General features: G+C 35.9%; 1 protein-coding gene across 1 annotated transcript in view; it reads right to left on the bottom strand.

The window, feature by feature from the left end:
- SLCO6A1 (solute carrier organic anion transporter family member 6A1) overlaps positions 1 to 19,147 on the bottom strand; it is a 96,184-nt gene that overhangs the window by 66,961 nt on the left and 10,076 nt on the right. The window contains exons 2-6 of the mRNA XM_024739678.1: positions 17,369 to 17,629; positions 12,975 to 13,160; positions 10,990 to 11,086; positions 4,152 to 4,273; positions 3,193 to 3,305 (exon numbers count right to left, since the gene is read on the bottom strand). Of these exons, the coding sequence (XP_024595446.1) occupies positions 3,193 to 3,305; positions 4,152 to 4,273; positions 10,990 to 11,086; positions 12,975 to 13,160; positions 17,369 to 17,629 (779 nt within the window). The remainder of the gene's footprint in view (positions 1 to 3,192; positions 3,306 to 4,151; positions 4,274 to 10,989; positions 11,087 to 12,974; positions 13,161 to 17,368; positions 17,630 to 19,147) is intronic.

Here is a 19,147-nt window from a genome sequence, read left to right on the forward strand (position 1 = left end):
CCCGTAAGTTCCATAAAGACATGGGTATTAGTTACTAGTTTATCTTTAATACTGTTGGGCTGCACCCCACAAGCCTATAAGGCCAGTGCCTGCCCAGCTTTAAGACTGAAGAAAGAGCCTGGAGTCAGTGACAGAGACGTCAATGGTTTAATGGATGGGGGAGCTTACATGTCTGAGGCAAGGTCCTGGAGCGACATCTCATCGTGTGCAGCAGACCAGCAGACAAGACATGGCAGCAGGCTTTGCTGGGGGTGCGGGGGTGGGGAGGAGGGGCGGGGACTGCCAGTTATAGGGGGAGTCAGGTTGGCTCACCAGGTTACCATGGAAACTAGCAGAGCGGCACACCCCTCACCGCCCCTTTGATAAGAATAATCACTAGCTGGGCCTGGGGCAAGTGTGTAGAAAGGTCAGTCAGGTGAGTAGGGTTTAGGTGAAGCAGGCACTGATGGAGCAGAGGAACGTACAGAGAGCCAGAGAACAGCCACCTTGAGTGGCCTGACCATACAAATACCAAACACAGTGACACTACACAATTAAAAAGAGATGAATAAGAAAAACTAAAATAACAATCCGTTATATTGTACTACTATGCGCCAGGCACTGTTCTAAGCACCTTACATCTATTAATACGTTTAATTCTAAGTATGTATATAAGATATGCACTACTATTACCATTATTTTATAGAAGAGAAACTAAGGCACATAAATGTCCCCAAAACTATTTAAGAATCATTTTAAATGGTGGGCTTCAACAACAGTTAACTTGTAATCATTTAAAAATTAAATGGGTATGGTTCTATCAGGTCGTAACAAAAAAATAGTTTCACTTTTTAAAAGAGTAACAAGTTATTCCATTTAAATTACACACCAATTTGTACTTGATAAATGAAAATGAGAATTCCTCAAATTATTGTTTATATAAAGTCCAGGTGGGCTCAAAGCAAGGAAACTTCATTTTGACTACTGTTTTGCTCTTGGCCACTTTGTGGCAGTATGTTAGGAATATCACAAGGTGATTTACCGTTTGTGTAACCTTCCTTCTTCCTAGAACAGGCACCTATCAGAAACTAAGTTTACAAGCCAACGACATGTACAGAACCTGCTCTGTAACTGTGCTTTCAGAATTAGGGTAAGTAGAAAAATCTTTGATAAGTCAGTGATTTTTCAAAGTGTAATCCTAATTTCCAGAGTTTTGAAATGGTTGTTGAAAGTTTTGCCAGTTTCAATTACTGCTTTTTGGAGCTTAAGAATTTCTAAGCTCCTTACTCTGACATTCTGGAAGTCCTTTCTAATAAACTTTTAAAAAGATTAAGATATCTTCTAGTTACCCACCCAGACAGGTGTTAGAAGTCTAAGACTGTTAACTGGACATTATACTATTTTGTATCCTAACACTAGCAATCAAAGCACTCTATTTCCAAGAAAGAAATATTGGAATTGGCTTGTTTTTGTTTCTTGCCTGGCAATAATTTAAAAAAAAAAATCATGTTTAAATTTTCTGAAAAGTATATTTTAACAACTGTATTTTAATTTTTAACAATGTGAAAAAGTTATACCCAACTTATTTCAGTACTGTTAAAATATACACACGAAATATTTTGTAAAAATTAAAATTAAATAAAAATCTGAATGAAATATAATCCATTACTGGGAAGAGTTCATGATTTGATAAAAAATAAACACTTTTGTGTTTGAATGAAAACAAGTAAACAAAATTTCTGATTTTATACAACAAATCTATTCATTTTAAGAAAAATTAAACTATTATAATAAAAAGTACTATCTGTACACATCCAATATATACATTTATATGATATGATATTTTGAACAAACATCTATGAAAGCATTAAGGAGAGAGAAACTCATTTTGCCTAGGAATGTAAGGTAAGATTTGACAAAGAGCTTTTCTCAAATGGAGAAGAGAGAGAACATTTGAAGTAGAGAGATTTACATCTACAAAGGTAGAGAATAATAAAAGTACCCAATATGTCCAGGGAAGAGCAAGTGGGGGAGATAGGGATAAATTTCTGAGATGAGGTAGGAAAATTCAGTTGATGGTATTGTGAAGGGTCTTCAAAGTCCCAGTGAAAGAGTGTGAAATTCACCTGCCAAGTACTGTGGAAAATGACTTGATAAAACCTACCTGTGAGAAACACAGTTCTTCAGACAACATAAAGGATGAAGTTATGAATAGGAAAAGAAAAACCAAATTGAATAAAGAATCACTAGAAGTTGGTTTTTTTTAACCCCACTATGTCTGTACTGTAGGCTGTGTTTCTCACCCAGAAAACGAAGAGTTCTTCTCCATTTGATACTGAGATGAGATTATTTTCCATAAAATAAGATGTTCATTAGTTTTGCTGCTTTGACTGGTGGGTCCATAGAAGCAAAACTCAGTCATAACCTGTGAGAAGGGCTGACAGGACCTTTATCTGGGTAAGGTCCTTCCTATAGGTCATTCTGAAATAAAGATAAACATTTCTAAATGAAAAAAAAAAAGATGTTTGTGAGAAGATTTGTTAACTTCTAAAGTTCTTTTCTAAGTTATTTAAATATAGTAAAAAGATAATGTTAATACCTCTGTCGTTTTTTTTTAATTTATTTATTTAATTTATTTATTTTTGGCTGTGTTGGGTCTTCATTGCGGTGCACAGGCTTCTCACTGCAGTGGCTTTCTCTTGTTGCAGAGCACAGGCTCTAAGCCCAAGGGCTTCAGTAGTTGTGGCTCGCGGGCTCTAAAGTGCAGGCTCAGCAGTTGTGGTGCATGGGCTTAGTTGCCCCACGGCATGTAGGATCTTCCCAGACCAGGGATCGAACCCATGTCCTCTGCATTGGCAGGAGGATTCTTAACCACTGCACCACCAGGGAAGCCCCCTTTGTCATCTTATTAAATGGCTTATTTATTTATGCAGGGAGAAAATAAACTCAATATAATATAAAAGTCAAATTAAAAGCCATAGAAGAAAGAAAAATACTTGGTACCAGTCTTTGACACTAATCAAGTTCTTGGTGATGCCAGTTAGGTGAAATGGGTTCTATTTTCCATTACCTATAAAATGAGTAGGTTAATTAAGACTTCAAAAGTTCCACTCAGATTTAAACTGAATACTTTATAGTTATTTTCTTAAATCCACTACAAAAGAATTGTACATGTCAATTTAATTTGCTTGTTTATGTAAAATTTTACTTTACCCCAAAAGTAGCAAATAAATCCTTGATACTAGCTCCAAACGCCTGATCTTTTGTTTGATCTCTGTCCAACAAATGAGGCTGTTTACGTTCTCCGGCTTTTATCCTCACTGTGCCTATATGTTAACAAGTAAAAGAATCTTATGACATGTTCAAATAACTAAAACACATATTATAAACATACATACACATCCCAATACACCCAGTTTGTCTTGAAATGGCAAGTGAGCTGTTTTTGAACATGCTAAAGTCAATCTAGCTAAAAGGCACATTCTTCTAAAACAGTGCTGTCCTAAAGAAAATTCTGTGATAAGGAAAATTTCCCATATCTGTACTCTCCAGCACTGTAGCCATTAGCTGTACCGTGGCTGTTAAATACTTGAAATGTAGCTCCTACTACTGAGTAAATGGATTTTTAATTTAATTTAAAACTTAAATAGCCACATATGGTGACTACAGTATTTGACAGCACAGACGTAAAATATAAAAGCACAAACTTTGATATTACTAAAAATATTTTGTGCCAATGAAATGTACTACCACTAGGAGAGTATTCGATTTCTCTAACGTTACATGTATATTTTAGTGTTTCCAAAAGAATTTTAATAGTTATTACTCTATCTTACAACAATTCTATGGGGTAATACATGACTTAAATCATGATACGTAAATAGGTTTAAATATGCTTCTTTCTTTAAGAAAACTTCTGAATTTTAGATATAAAGCATTTTTAAAGAGGAATGACAAGAAGCAAGAATATGCACTAATGAAAGTCTGGTACATAAATAATACTTGGCTACATGCGGCTTTATTTGTTCAAATAATACTAGCACATGTCACTGTATGTCCATGACAGAACGAAATGTACACAGAAAGAAATGCAGTTCAGCCATATTCTGAGAATTGGTAGGGATGAAGAATATACTGTCCTTTAATTTAATGAATTATATTTTTATAGTCACCTCGAATACCGTGTGGAAAGCATGAAAATGGTATTAATGTAGACCATGCAATAACTGCAATAATAACAAAATGAATCCACCAACTCTGCTGCCAGCGTTCATTATCATCACTGTCTTCAACACTTTAATAGAGAAAATGAAAATTTTCAACTTTGTATATTTTAATACAAACAAAGCCATGATTAAACAGAGCAAGAAAGAGAATTTTCTGTTAATTTGTTATTGTTTTGCTGAAATTGAGTGGTTGTGAGTTCTCCAATTACGTGGTTCTCTTTTGTCCTGCAGGATACTAAATTTTTTCCTTTCCCCACTTTTCCCCTGTCCATACAGGTGGCGAAGAGTAATTCTCTGTTCCTTTTAAACTTGTTTCTCCAACAGAAGCTATGCATTTAGAAGACATCACTCTAAATCTCTTCTCTTTTTTGAAATCATTCCTGCCCCTTTAAATCATGTGCCCAATTCTTTAGGATAAGCCTGGCCCTTTAAGTTGCACAACTAACACTGTATCTGGGTACGTGACCCTTTAAATCACATATACTTGGTAATCTTTTTCTTATAGTCCCTTCTCTGAACTCTCAGATTGAGTGTGTATTACCCTTCTAGTGATCATACCTAATCATGCTTTGATAGAACTTTGTCTTCTTTCTTCCCTGTGGTTTTTCTTGGTTGGCCTTTGCAAACTACAAAGCCTTGCAGTGGGCAGGGTGAGATGGAAATGTGAAGGATCCTCTGCTGGGATTTGTTGATTTTTCCTTTTTTACTCACAGTTCTTTTGCAGTTTCAACATCCTTTGTCTCCAGTAATGCTCAGGCCATAATTTTGTGGGGGATTTTCTCAGCTGTGACATTATTTTGTATCAATGTAATGGTATTAGCAAGTGGGGCCTTTAGGAGGTGATTAGGTCATGAGGGTAGAGTCTGCATGAATGTGATTAATGACCCCAGATAGACTTTTTGCCCCTTCATCCATGTAAGGACACAGGGAGAAGCAAGGACACCAGGAAGCGAGATCTCACCAGACACTGAATTTGCCAGCACCTTGATCTTGGACTTCCCAGCACACAGAACTGCAAGAAGTAAATTTCTGTTTTTGTAAGCCCAGTGTATAATATTTCTGTTACAGCTGCCCAAATGGACTAAGACAGTACAGAAGAAAAATTCCTGCCTAGAATAAGTATCTTTCCCTATAAAGACAAATCTCTATGTTAAAAGAGGGCCAACCTAATAACAAAGTAATCAACCTGATGACAGCTTGTCTCCCAATGAATGTGTCATATCGGGAACTCAGGGTTGACCTCTACTACTGACGAATTGGATACTCAGCAGTAGGAATACTCATATCCTAGTAAATATTCTTGTTGAGAGATTGTCCTTAGTGTGAAGAAGTCCATGTTACTGCACTCATGCAAACTCACCATTACTGTCACCATGGCCACTTTTCACATGAGCTTATTGAGGAAGAATTAGGGTGGTTAGAAAAGAAAAGAGAGAGGCTGGCTAACATTAACAGGATGGGACATCTTGTCCAGCTGATTAAAGAGCCTCTTCCAAAGTACATACCCTTTTCATGTGCCAGTTCTAAGAGTTTCATCCACATATCCTCCTGGTTACCTTTTTTTTTTTTTAATCTTTTTCTAAGTCCTTGGCTACACAACCATAAATTAGTATAAATTTATACCTCAGGCCATCCCTCCTTCTATGCTAAGTGGACAACCAGCCTGAAGTTCTACTCACTAGATTGATCTCCTGATTTCAAGGCCACTGTTGAGTGGAGTTGTAATATAGTGGCCATCCCCTTTCTCATCTCAATGAGAGAACTTAATATTCACACAATTAAATGTTTCCTTTTCCCTGGGAATATTTTCTAGTATTGTTAAAAGAAGCCGTATGACCCAGAACTCTTAAAATAACTTCTGTCCCTCCAGTGATTAAATGCTACAACTATTTAATTTCCTAGTCTTGCCCTCCCTGAACTTAATCCCATCCTACAACCTATGATCATTTTAGTAACTATCTTCAATTTACTCCCAGCAAGGAGGTTATCTGTGCATACAAATATGCAACCTAGTTCTGGAATCCTAAAGCTACTCCTGATACTATTTTTAGTATCAGTCAGGATACTGATAGGAAACAGATGGTGTACTCATCTGAGATAATTTGAAGAGAGAGGGACAAGAAGACTATTTCCAGTGATGTGGGCGGAGTTTAGGGAAATGAACAGGGTACAGCACAAAATTATGGGGTCAGCAGTACAGTAGCAAACTGTTATGACAAGCCTTAATGTCAAGTGGAACAGTGCTTAATAAATGGAAAAGGAAGCCTCAAAGGAGGCGTCATCTTCAGAATAGGAATACAGCCAATCTGGATACAACCCCTGCAGAAACTGGAAGGATAATACTCTAGCCTTAATTTGCTCCTGCCCTCTCATTTGCCAGTGCCTCTCATTGGCCAAATCCAACTGAAATCCAGAGTTCAAGGGATTATGTTGAGGCTTTCAATATAGCCTGCTGGGGAAGAAAGGAGACTAGAGAAGGTTTTAGAAAGGTGGAAGTGAATTTAGAGAGTCAAAAAAAATACATCCAACACATATTCTCTGATACTTTATCTGCCCACCCACCCTGCCCCTTCCAGCTACCAAAACTTCACTATGGCTAAGTAAGAACCCAGATGAGCTGGCAGGGGAGCTAGGAGGAGAGCTTCCACATACGATCTGTAGCAATAAATAACTATGGAAATAGTTGGCAAGTTGGCAATAAATAAGAGGAGCTAGTTGGCTTCTGTACCTCAGTTTTAATTAGTTCTACGTGTATATAAAACCAGAGTTTCAGAAATGGAGGGTGGACCTTTCTGTTTTCTTGTAGTGGTAGATTTTTATCTCCTTCATTAACTCCGTCATCTTAATGAGAGAACTAAAAAAGGCAATAAGTCACTTATAGTACCACTTCCCAATACATAATTAAATATAACTTTAAAAATACATATTTAGGGACTTCCCTGGTAGCACAGTATTTAAGAATCCACCCACCAATGCAGGGGATACAGGTTCAAGCCCTGGTCCGGGAAGATCCCACATGCCTTGGTGCAACTAAGCCCGTGTGCCACAACTACTGACCCTGCGCTCTAGAGCTTGTGAGCCACAGCTACCTAGAGCCTGTGCTCTGCAACAAGAGAAGCCAGTGCAATGAGAAGCTTGCGCACCACAACGAAGAGTAGCCCCCGCTCGCTGCAACTAGAGAAAGCCTGCATGCAGCAACGAAGACCCAACACAGCCAAAAATAAATAAATTAATTAATTTTTAAAAATACATATTTATATAGCAAAAAGAAGGAAATAGTAAAGACTAGAGAAGAAATAAATGAAACATAGAATGGAAAAACAATAGGGAAAATCAATTAAATTAAGAGTTGATTTTTTTTAAAAAATCAACAAAATTGACAAACCTTTAGACCAAGAAAAAGACTCAAATAACAAAAATCAGAAATGAAAGAGAAGATATTACAACTGATGTCACAGAAATAAGAAAGGATCATAAGAAACTACTATGAACAATTTTATGCCAACAAGTTGGATAACCTAGAAAAAATGGAAAAATTTCTAGAGACATATAACCTATGAAGACTGAATCATGAAAAAATAAAATATCTAAACAGACACAGAACCAATAAGGAGAGCAAATCAGTAATCAAAAACCTCCCAACAGGGCTTCCCTGGTGGCGCAGTGGTTGAGAGTCTGCCTGCCGATGCAGGGGACACGGGTTTGTTCCCTGGTCCAGGAAGATCCCATATGCCGCAGAGCGGCTGGGCCCGTGAGCCATGGCCGCTGAGCCTGTGCGTCCGGAGCCTGTGCTCCTCAATGGGAGAGGCCACAACAGTGAGAGGCCCACGTACCGCAAAAAAAAAAAGAAAACCTCCCAACAAAGAAAATCCCAGGACCAAATGGCTTCACTGGAGAGTACCACCAAACACTTAAAGAAGAAGTAATACCAATCCTTCTCAAACTTTCCCAAAAAAATTAAGAGGTAAGAATACTTCCAAACTCATTCCATGAGGTCAGCATTACCCTGAAAACAAAATCAGACAAAGTACTACAAGGAAACTACACACTAATATCCCTGATGAATAATGATGCAAAAGTCAACAACAAAATACTAGCAAACCAAATTCAACAACATATTAAGAGAATCATACATCATAACCAAGTGAGATTTATTCTGGAATACAAGAATGGTTCAACATATGAAAATCAGTTAATGTGATTTACCCCATTAACAGAATGAAGGACAAAAGCACATGATCATCTCGATGCAGAAAAAGCATTCAACAGAATTTAGCACCCTTTCATTGTAAAAACACTCAACAAACTGATAATAGAAGGAAATTACCCAACATAATAACAGCCATATATGAAAAGCCCACTGCTAACATTGCACTCAATGGTGAAAAACTGAAAGCTCTCCCTCTAATATCTGGAACAAGGCAAAGACACCTACCTATTTTTAACACTTCTATTCAACATAGTACTGGATATTCTAGCCAGAACAATCAGGCAAGAGAAAGAAATAAAAGGCATCCATATTGGAAAGGAAGAGGTAAAATTACCTCTGTTTGCAGATGACATGATCTTCTATTTAGAAAATGCTAAAGACTCCAAAGAAAAAAACTGTTAGAACTAATAAATGAATTCAGCAAAGTTGCAGGATACAAAGTCAACACAAAAATCAAGTGTGTTTCTATACACTAACAATGAGCAGCATGCAAGGCAAAGACTTGTACACTGAAAACTTCAAAACATTGCTGAAGGAATTAAAGAAGATACAAATAAATGGAAAGACATACATGTTCATGGATTTGAAGACTCAATATTGTTAAAATGCCCTTAATACCCAAAGTGGTCTACAGATTCAATGCAATCCCTATCAAAACCTCAACAGAATTTTTTGCAGAAATAGAAAAAAAATCCTAAAATTTCATATGGAATTTCAAAAGATCCCAAATAGTCAAAACCATCCCAAGAAAGAAAAATAAAGACAGAGGCTTCACACTTCCTGGTTTCAAAATATATTACAAAGCTATAGTGATCAGAACAGTATGGTACTGATATAAAGACAGATATATAGAACAATGGAAGAGAATAAAAATCCCAGAAATATATTCTCATAAATATGGACAAATAATCTTTTACAAGGATGAAAAGAATACACAACAGGGAAAGGATAATCTTTTCAATAAATGGTGCTGGAAAAACTGGATATTCATGTGCAAAAGGATGAAGTTGGACCCTTTCCTTATAATATATGCAAAAATAACTCAAAATGGATTAAAGATCTAAACATAAAACCTGCAACAATAAAGCTCCCAGAAAACAACATACAAAGAAAGCTCCAAGACATTGGATTTGGCAATTATTTTTTGATATGACACCAAAAGCACAGGCAACAAAAAAATTAGAGAAATGGGACTACGTCAAACTTAAAAACTGCACAGCAAAGGAAACAATCAACAGAGTGAACAGAAAAACTATAGAATGGGAGAAAATATTGGCAAACCATGTATCTGGAGTAGGGCTAATATCCAGAATATAGAAAGAACTGCCTCAACTCAACACAAACAAAAATCTGATTTTAAAAATATGCAATGGGCCTGCCTGCCGATGCAGGGGACACGGGTTCGTGCCCCGGTCTGGGAAGATCCCACATGCCGTGGAGTGGCTGGGCCTGTGAGCCATGGCTGCTGAGCCTGCGCGTCCGGAGCCTGTGCTCCGCAACGGGAGAGGCCACAACAGTGGGAGGCCCATGTACCACAAAAAAAAAAAAAAAAATACCTGAAAAATATGCAATGGACTTGAATAGATATTTCTTCAAAGAAGATATATGAATGGCCCACAAGTATGTGATAGGATGCTCAACATCACTAATCATCAGGGAAATGAAAATCAAAACCACAATGAGATATCACCTCATACATACCTATTAGGATGGCTGTTAAAAAAAAAAAAAAAACAATGTGGAAGTTCCTCAAAAAAATTAAAAACAGAAATACCATACCATCTAACAATTCTGGGTATATATCCCAAAAATATTGAAAATAGAGTCTCAAAGAGATATTTGCACACCTATGTTAATTGTAGCATTATTCACAATAGCCAAGAGGAGGTTGAAGTAACCTAAAGGTCAACTGACAGATGAATAGCTAAAGAAAATGTGGTTTATACATACAATGAAATATTACTTAGCCTTAAAACAGAAGAAAATACTGTTATATGTTACAACATGGATGAGCGTTGAAGACATTATGCTAAGTGAAATAAGCCAGTCATAAAAAGACAATTACTTCATGATTCCACTTATATGAGGTGTCTAAAACAGTCAAACTCTTAGAAACAAAAAGTAGAAGAATCACTGCCAGGGCTTGGGGGTAATGGGGAAATGGCAAGTTGTTGTATAATGGATATAGAGTTTCAGTTTTGCAAAACAAAAAAATTCTAGAGATACGTTACACAACAATATGCATATAGTTAACATTACTATATTATACACTTAAAAATGGTTAGGATGGTAAATTTTACACTATGTGTTTTATACCTCAATTAAAAAAACTATATGTGGAAATAGTAGTATGGTTGTCATTATAAGTTGTTTTTTGAATTATATTTCAAACAGCAAAGATAAAATGTGTATTTTAGATATATTTATATATATACATATGTGCATATCAGTCACATTTACATATTTTAAAAATAGTAATTACAAATTATATATTTATAAGCTACAGTATCTATCCAATAAATATTTTATACAATGTAAAACAGAAAATAAAGAGAAAAAAAAACCCCAGCCTACCTTGTCTCAAAAGTACTGTTCACAGAGGCCTTAATCAAGGGTGCTCCTATTGCATACCCCAAAGCATATCCGAGTATTCCTGCAGCTCCCACAAGGCCTATAAAATGGATAACTGAACATCAAACAACTACATAACCCAATTTTGTTGTAAAAAGATAAAAATTATCTCACTGCAATGAATTATTTCTGAAAGCTTCATGGAATATTCTATTAGTCTCCAAAGAAACAGAACCAATAGGATATTGAGGGAGAAACAGAGAGACAGAAACAGAGAGACAGAGAGTCAGAGAGCGAGGCAGAGACTTTAAGGAAGTGGTTCATGAAATTGTAGGGCTGGCAAATCCAAATTTGTAGGGCAGGCTGGCAGGCTGGAAATCCACGTAAGAGTTAATGTTATAGTCTTGAGTCCATAATTAAATCTACAGGGCATGCCAGCAGCATGGGAAAACTCAGGCAGAGTTTCTACACTGTAGTCTGGAGACAGAATTGCTTCTTCTTTGGGAAACCTCAGTCTGTTCTAAAAGGCTTTAACTGATTAGAAGAGGCTCACGCATATTATGAAGGGTAATCTGCTTGACTCAAAGTCTACTGATTGTAAATATTAGTCACATCTAAAAATTATCACAGAAACATCTAGACTGGTGTTTGACCAAACAACTGGTTGCCATAACCTAGCCAAGGTGACACATAAAATTTATCATCATACATATTATTCAATGCACATATTAGAAAAACTCAGATAATTTTGTAATTCACTGTACCTTATTTAATCTATATATTAATGTAATATAAATAAATATACATATATTTAATACAAATTCAACGGGTCTTATTTCAATTTAATTTGTGGTACTAAAGCAAGATGATACTTTAACATAAACATCACCTTTGCATCCTTCACTTTAGCTGCCAGGGTGGCAGGAGGTAGCAATAAAGTAAGCTACTCTCTGTAGTGTATACATGTGTTTTAACTGCTATTCAGTAGAATCAAAAGTAAAACAAACAGATTTGTTGCCACCATCAGCCAACGGTAATGAATGGCTACAATTTTTTTTCTAAAAACAAACATAAATATGAATATTATCTATTTTAGTTCATTGATATGACTTTCCTTACCTCTGGTGGAAAAATTATTATTTTGGTGAAAAATGTTATTTTCTGTTAAGTCACCTTCACAATAAGTATGTAAAAACAACTTTAAATTTTTTTCCAAAAATGATAGTTAGATAACCCTGTATAAGTAGATGATCTACCAGGACCAGAAGCTATTACAATATAAAGAGGTACAGATTACTGTACCCCAGGGCTACTTATTGTGCTGTACACTAGCATGAAATATTATAAATAGAGGATACTACACTGTAGCTAATTAAATAGCACATCACTCCTCTCCTTGATAGGATGAATGAGATTATGTTTTCATTAACTTCAAAATATCAAAGCTGGGCTTCCCTGGTGGCACAGTGATTGAGAGTCCGCCTGCCGATGCAGGGGACACGGTTTCGTGTCCCGGTCCAGGAGGATCCCACATGCCGCTGAGCGGCTGGGCCCGTGAGCCATGGCCGCTGAGCCTGTGTGTCCGGAACCTGTGCTCCGCAATGGGAGAGGCCACAGCAGTGAGAGGCCCACATACCGCAAAAAAAAAAAAAAAAAAATCAAAGCTCCCCAAAACGATTGTGTTAATGTACGTAAAGAGCTTAGTAATGATTATTTCAGCACCACACTGAATCTTGCTCTAAGCAAGCATAAACAATGTTTCTATTCCCTTATGGACATTATGGCAGCAACATCCCACTATATCCTTGATATTAGCCAAAAGGCCGAGAAGTGATACCCCACTGTATCCTTAAAGTTAAAACATACAACTACTTGAGCAATTTAATCTGGTAATTTGAGATTTTTTTCCCAGTGAAATGAACTGCAGCCTAAATAGGTTGATAGGATGAAAATATATAAAAATCATATTAGAAGGGGAAATAACTTGCCTAGATAAATACCAGCTGAGTGTGTGGCAACGCTGTTATAAATAAAGGTTATTCCAAGGACATAAAGAGGTATAGCTGCTATTCCCTGCACACTCTGCCCAAGGATGAAGAACGTCATATATTTTGATTGGAATGATAATGAAGCTTTCTTGCAAGGCTTGACCATCTTCATTTCTTGGCAAGTATCTTTTGAAAAGATAATTATATTTTTGTTAAATGAGTCAAAAGTTAAACATACAACAAATACGCAGTATCTTCTATGAAATGTTTTACCTTTTATAAGCTATTTCCACCATTATGCTTTTATTTTAGTTAACACTCATGTATATTGAATGTAGTAGTTCTATAATCAATCGTCATGTTCTCAGAAAAAAAGCAACGATAAAAGAAAATTTGTGGGAATACTGGAAAATATGCACATATTATAAACTCAATATAAATGTGTATGCATAATTATATGTATATATATACTTATGTGTGCATAAGTATATATATACATATATGTATATACACACACATACACACATATTCCTCTTAAATTTGGCATCTGGTACCCCTGAGTTTTGACCCCAGGGTAAAAGTATTTCTAATGTCCTAAATTATCTGAATTACTAAAGATTACCTTCTGAGTTTAGTTCTAGATCCACTTCTTCAGCAATCTTCACATTAACTTCGTGTTACTAAATAGTTTCCCATTTTAGACCCACTAACTTCTAGAATACAGGTGCATAAAGACAAGGCATTATACAATAAAATTTTCTCTCTGTTGCTCATTATATGGTAATGTACTAGATTTTAAACTCCTTTAGGTGACAGTGTATTTCTTATGCTTTTCAAATTCACATGGTTGTAAATCAATAGTAAATAAATGTTTGTTGGAATTACATTTGTCATTAGATTGGTAGATCCAGGTAATGCTAATTAGATCATTCTGACCGTGCCTATTTTGATTGGAATTTAACAAATGCTCTTAAAATATTAGTGGAAAACTGGTAATAGTATAGACTGCAAAATAGTACACAAATGGAAATTTTCAGGTGGCTCAGTATCCACAGAGAATGAAACTTGATCCCACGTCAAATGGAAGGAGGTCTCTAGAATTGGGATCCAAAATACTGATTCAATTTTACATAGACATGTTAACTTGTGGTGATATCAGTATCAATCTGATATTTCCAACACCCTAGCTTCTTAGTTCCTTGAACTCCTCTCCGTTCATCTACTTGTATTCCACTAACCCTAGCTACTCATTTTAAACTTTCGGAAAAATAACTACAAGCCTTCCTTAATTGTAAGCATCCTACAGTCAAACTCTCTATTTTTCCAGATCACTCCTTCTAGCAACCCAGCTGCTACAATCCTTAAAACTCACCAAGATCTATAATCAATCCATTGATCCTGCTCCTTTTCACGATCTCAATGTCCCCTTCATCTCCTTACTTCTCTCATTATCATCTTAACACTTTTAAATCCTTTGTTCTCTTTCATATCATGCAATCCCTTAGTAAAACTTCAGCCCTGGTCAAATTAAACTCTTCTCCCTACCTACACCTACACTTCCAAAGTTGAATGAGGCTGGAGGGAAACACACAACGATGCAAATCTCACTTTGAATGCATGATTATTAAACTCAGGTAGGTCCTTCACCCTCCTGATAATCAAGTATGTCCCTAATCTACTACTCTTGTCTCCTTCTAGAAAAAAAAACATTCAACTTGTTTCCCTTCTCCTAAGGATCATGGTTCTGAGATTCCTGCTGCCCAACATTTGAAAACAAATGTCTTCTACCAGTAGGATAAAACTAATCTTTTAGTGCCCTTCTTGAAATTATAGTCCAAACAAGGGATTTTTTAAAGTGAAGAAGGGCACTTGGATCTTGGACTCTCAGCCTTCAGAGCAGTGAGAAATAAATTTCTGTTTTTTAAACCAACCAGTCTATGATATTTTTGTTATAGCAGCCCAAACTAACTAAGACATGAGGAAAATCAAAAATCTTTGTTGTGAATTATAGAAGGGAACTGAAAAAAAAATCAGGGGAATGGATCCATTTGAAAGTATAACTGAGGTTGAAAGTAACAAATTCATTGTGGGACTAAGCTGTCCTCTTGTGTGATTTTTCTCTAAAACACTCATCAGCAGCCCAGATATAGATATAAAAGAAAGGTATATGGTTGGATCAAAAGTTTTCCAGACCAGGAACAAAAAAGGACAGTGGGACAGAGAGCTTAGTATAATGATTAGAGTATGTCTGAAATATTCTAACATGTCATATTAAGGAACATAAAATAAGCTACAAATGAAAGAAAGTAACAACAAGGAGAATCTGATAAAGGGAGAAAGTAGATGTCAATACACTAAAGGTTCCAATGAAAGGAAAGAACTGATGTTTCTGTTATATGAGTGAGTTAGAAGAATTAGTGGATATAATCAGACAGTGAGATAACAGACATTTAGTAAGTTCTTAGTAACGTGACAGTGCACCGCAACCATGGATATGTTGGGTGTTCAATTATATGCAGAGATCTAGAAACTAAAGATCAGAGTGTGATACAACTGTTTGCATGAACTAGAGGAGAAAATCAGTTTTAACTTCTCAAGGATTTGGTTTACTATGATTTCTACATGTTAGTTGACACATAGGAACTGAAGACCAATTTGTCATTAGTATAGAAAACTGAGATGGGGTAGAGGGGGCAGAGAAAGGGAGTGTAAGGTGGTGATAAATGGACTGCTCCAAGGTTCAGGCCAGTCACAGGAAGATGGGTATGGCAGGTAACTGGGGAAAATAGAGAATAGAATAGGAGAGATATTCAGAAAAGAATAAGAGAAGGACCCCCCCCAAAAAAGGATGAAAGAAGAAAATACAGAAATTAAAAATATATACATACATAAACTGAAGTATGTACATAGAGTAGAAAATTAGTTATGTAAGAACTAAACTTTTCAACAAAATGAGTGAAATATCTGCATAGATGTGTGTATGAAATAAGCACTTCTACCTGCAAAGACCATTTATTTACTCTATTTCTGCTTCTCTAACAACAAGCAGAGAGTTACCCAGTAAATACACTGAATGGTTGTTGTTAGATAAATTACACGTTCCTAATCACAAGCAGAAAATAAAATATCTAGAATCTAGATACTATAAAGAAAACACAAAGGAAGAAAGACTGTACTATTTCTACTCTCATTACTCCTGAGTACTCATCAAGCAGCATTTTTAATGTCTCAAGCAGTGCTTCCTAACTTTTCACCCTTTCTCACCAGAAAAGGGTTAAGGGACGAATAGGAGTAAAGTGTTATCCACTCCTTTCTTCCCATAAGTCATCTTCTAATTCAATTAGCTGTCCATTATACAAATATAATAAATATATTACAAATATATTCTATAAATTAATAAATGTATTTATTCTACATATAGTCTACAAATATAATAAATGTGAATATTATAGATTTCATAAATTATGATATATATCATATACATATCAGTATATTATTTATAATATGAATTACATAGTATATATAGCTAAATATCTTATATAAATTATATTTAATATGAACTTTTTATTTACATTGTAAACACACAGCATAAACACACATCACACTTTTAAACATCATAAAAATGTATATACACACATACACACATATAGAGACATCCTCATGCCTTTTCCATCATTTCTTGCTAAAGCCCAGTTTAAAGTTTCCAAAACTGTTAAATGCATTCCAACACTTTTATAAGCCTATGCATAACAAGAAAGTCCCTGACACAGAAGTGTCAGAAATAGTGCTATGGACTTCAAATAGCCTTTTTATCTACTGGGAGTAGCAAAAAATTGTAGAATAAATCAAAAAAAAACAATGAAGAAAGCAAAGAAGCCTCCAATCTTTCCAGATTCGAAGTCCTGTGTCAAAGGGCAGCACCCATTTTGAAATGGCAGAAGTAGTTAGAAAAATTCTGACTTTTTGTGTGTGTCTGTGTAAGTTTGGTTATCTTTGCCTTTGTACTTGTGTATATGTGTGCTGAGGTCAAAATAAAGGGATCAATTTAAGTATACTGTGGAAGACATAAGTCAAAAGATTTATAATATATATGAAAATTGATAAAAGAAAACCAATTTCACAAAATAATTATCCCAAATATCATCCAAAATATTCTTTCATCTTACTAGGCCCATCTCTTAGATGAAAGGGTATATGATCATGAGAAGATGGGAGAATGACATACATGTTACCAGGGAGTTACCATTAGTTAGCTTAATAAACTTGATCATATAAGTAGATACAGATGAATGAATGTACATACACATAAATATCACAGTCTATTTTAAGTTCCTAGAGCCAATGGCTTAAATGAATAATGATTTGATGTATGATAGTATCTTTTAAAATCTTACCTTCAGTTTCTACCGTCATTTTATAATTTCCACCACTAAAGTATGGAAAAGCAAATAAAAGTGATCCAGATCCTACTAAAAAGGAGGAAACTGTAATCCATCCTAGTATGTTTCCTTTCCCTCCATAATATGCTATAAACACTACTACCAGGCAAGATGAAATATCATAGGTCAATGACAGCACTAAATTCTCAGCGGTTTTCAGATGATTCTCCTTCTGAAAATTGTCAGTGCTCAGATCTACAAGACCAAACACAATACCTAAAATGTAAAAAGAAAAAAAGAAAGCAATAATATGCATTAAATTATCTTTATAAAGACAAAATAGATCATCATTATAATCACTGAAAAACAAAACAATTTGCAATGACTTAAGTTTATTTTACATTACTCTGAATGTTTAAGATCTATAAATACATAATAGTTCCTTTTCTAAAACACTAATAGGTCTTAACCTCTATGAAATATTTGCTAATTGAATTTTTGTAACTATTTTTAAACTATATTTATGAGTAATATACTGAAGAATATGCTCTTTTTAATCATCTCAGTACTGATCTTTATTTTAATGTATTATGTTTCAATTATTAAAAAAATGAATAAATAACAATCTAATGAATATTTGCTTATCTCCCATCTAGAATAGGAAATAAAACATTAACAAAATAGTTGAAACCCAACATGCACTCCCTAAACACATTCTTCTCTCTCACTCTATAACCCATATCCAATATTTGGAGTTTACCATTTCTGAGCCGTTTTAACACTTTTTTGACAATGTATATATACATCCTTTAACAATATAGAGTATCATTTGTCATGTTCTTGAACAGTAAGTAAATGGTATCATATATGTGTATTTCTATAACTAAGCATCCAACTGGGAAAAATAAACATACTAAATATTTGAAACAGAAAGAAATTGATATCGGTGTTGGTTACAAAAGTAATACATTTGTTGGAGTGAAAAGAAAAAATAGTTACTAATCAAAACTCATGATAGGGCTTCCCTGGTGGCGCAGTGGGTGAGGGTCCGCCTGCCGATGCAGGGGACGCGGGTTCGTGCCCCAGTCCGGGAGGATCCCACATGCCGCGGAGTGGCTGGGCCCGTGAGCCATGGCCACTGAACCTGCGCGTCTGGAGCCTGTGCTCCGCAGCGGGAGAGGCCACAGCGGTGAGAGGCCCGCGTACCAAAAAAAAACCAAAACTCATGATATAAATGCCACTAAAGTTGCTGGAGTAGTGACAGCTACTGCTGCTACTACTGCTGTTGGAACTGCAATCACTACCTCTTTGTAGGAAGCCAGGACCCACACACCTATTAATACTATGAAATTTAGCTACCTCATAGTCACCTGCTGTTTCTGCGGCTCTTGCAGTTGCTTGAGCCAGTGCCCATGAACACTGTACTGCTGCATCATCCACGGTTGTTGCTGATGGGGTTTTATTTATTCCTGCTTATAAATCCAGGAGCCTTCACTTACCCAGTATTGCTGCTGCTGCCAAAATCATCACCAGAATAGAGAGAGAAAAAAGAGAGAGGCTTCCCATTGCCCCTTTTTCAAATGTACTGCCACAGCCTCTTACTGGCAACACCTAAGTGGAAGCCAGCTGGCAAGGAAGTCTGGTAAATGTAGTTTACAGGCTGCCAGTCCCCTTGGAAATAGGGGTGAGTCCAGAATGGCAACTATGGAGTGCATGGCCAACAAATAACTTGAAGAGTTCACCCTCTGGACTACTTAGGACACATTTTCACCCTTCTTCCCATATTTAAACTTC

Source organism: Neophocaena asiaeorientalis, unplaced genomic scaffold, assembly GCF_003031525.2.
Source record: "Neophocaena asiaeorientalis asiaeorientalis breed wild unplaced genomic scaffold, Neophocaena_asiaeorientalis_V1.1 scaffold146, whole genome shotgun sequence".
Taxonomy (NCBI): domain Eukaryota; kingdom Metazoa; phylum Chordata; class Mammalia; order Artiodactyla; family Phocoenidae; genus Neophocaena; species Neophocaena asiaeorientalis.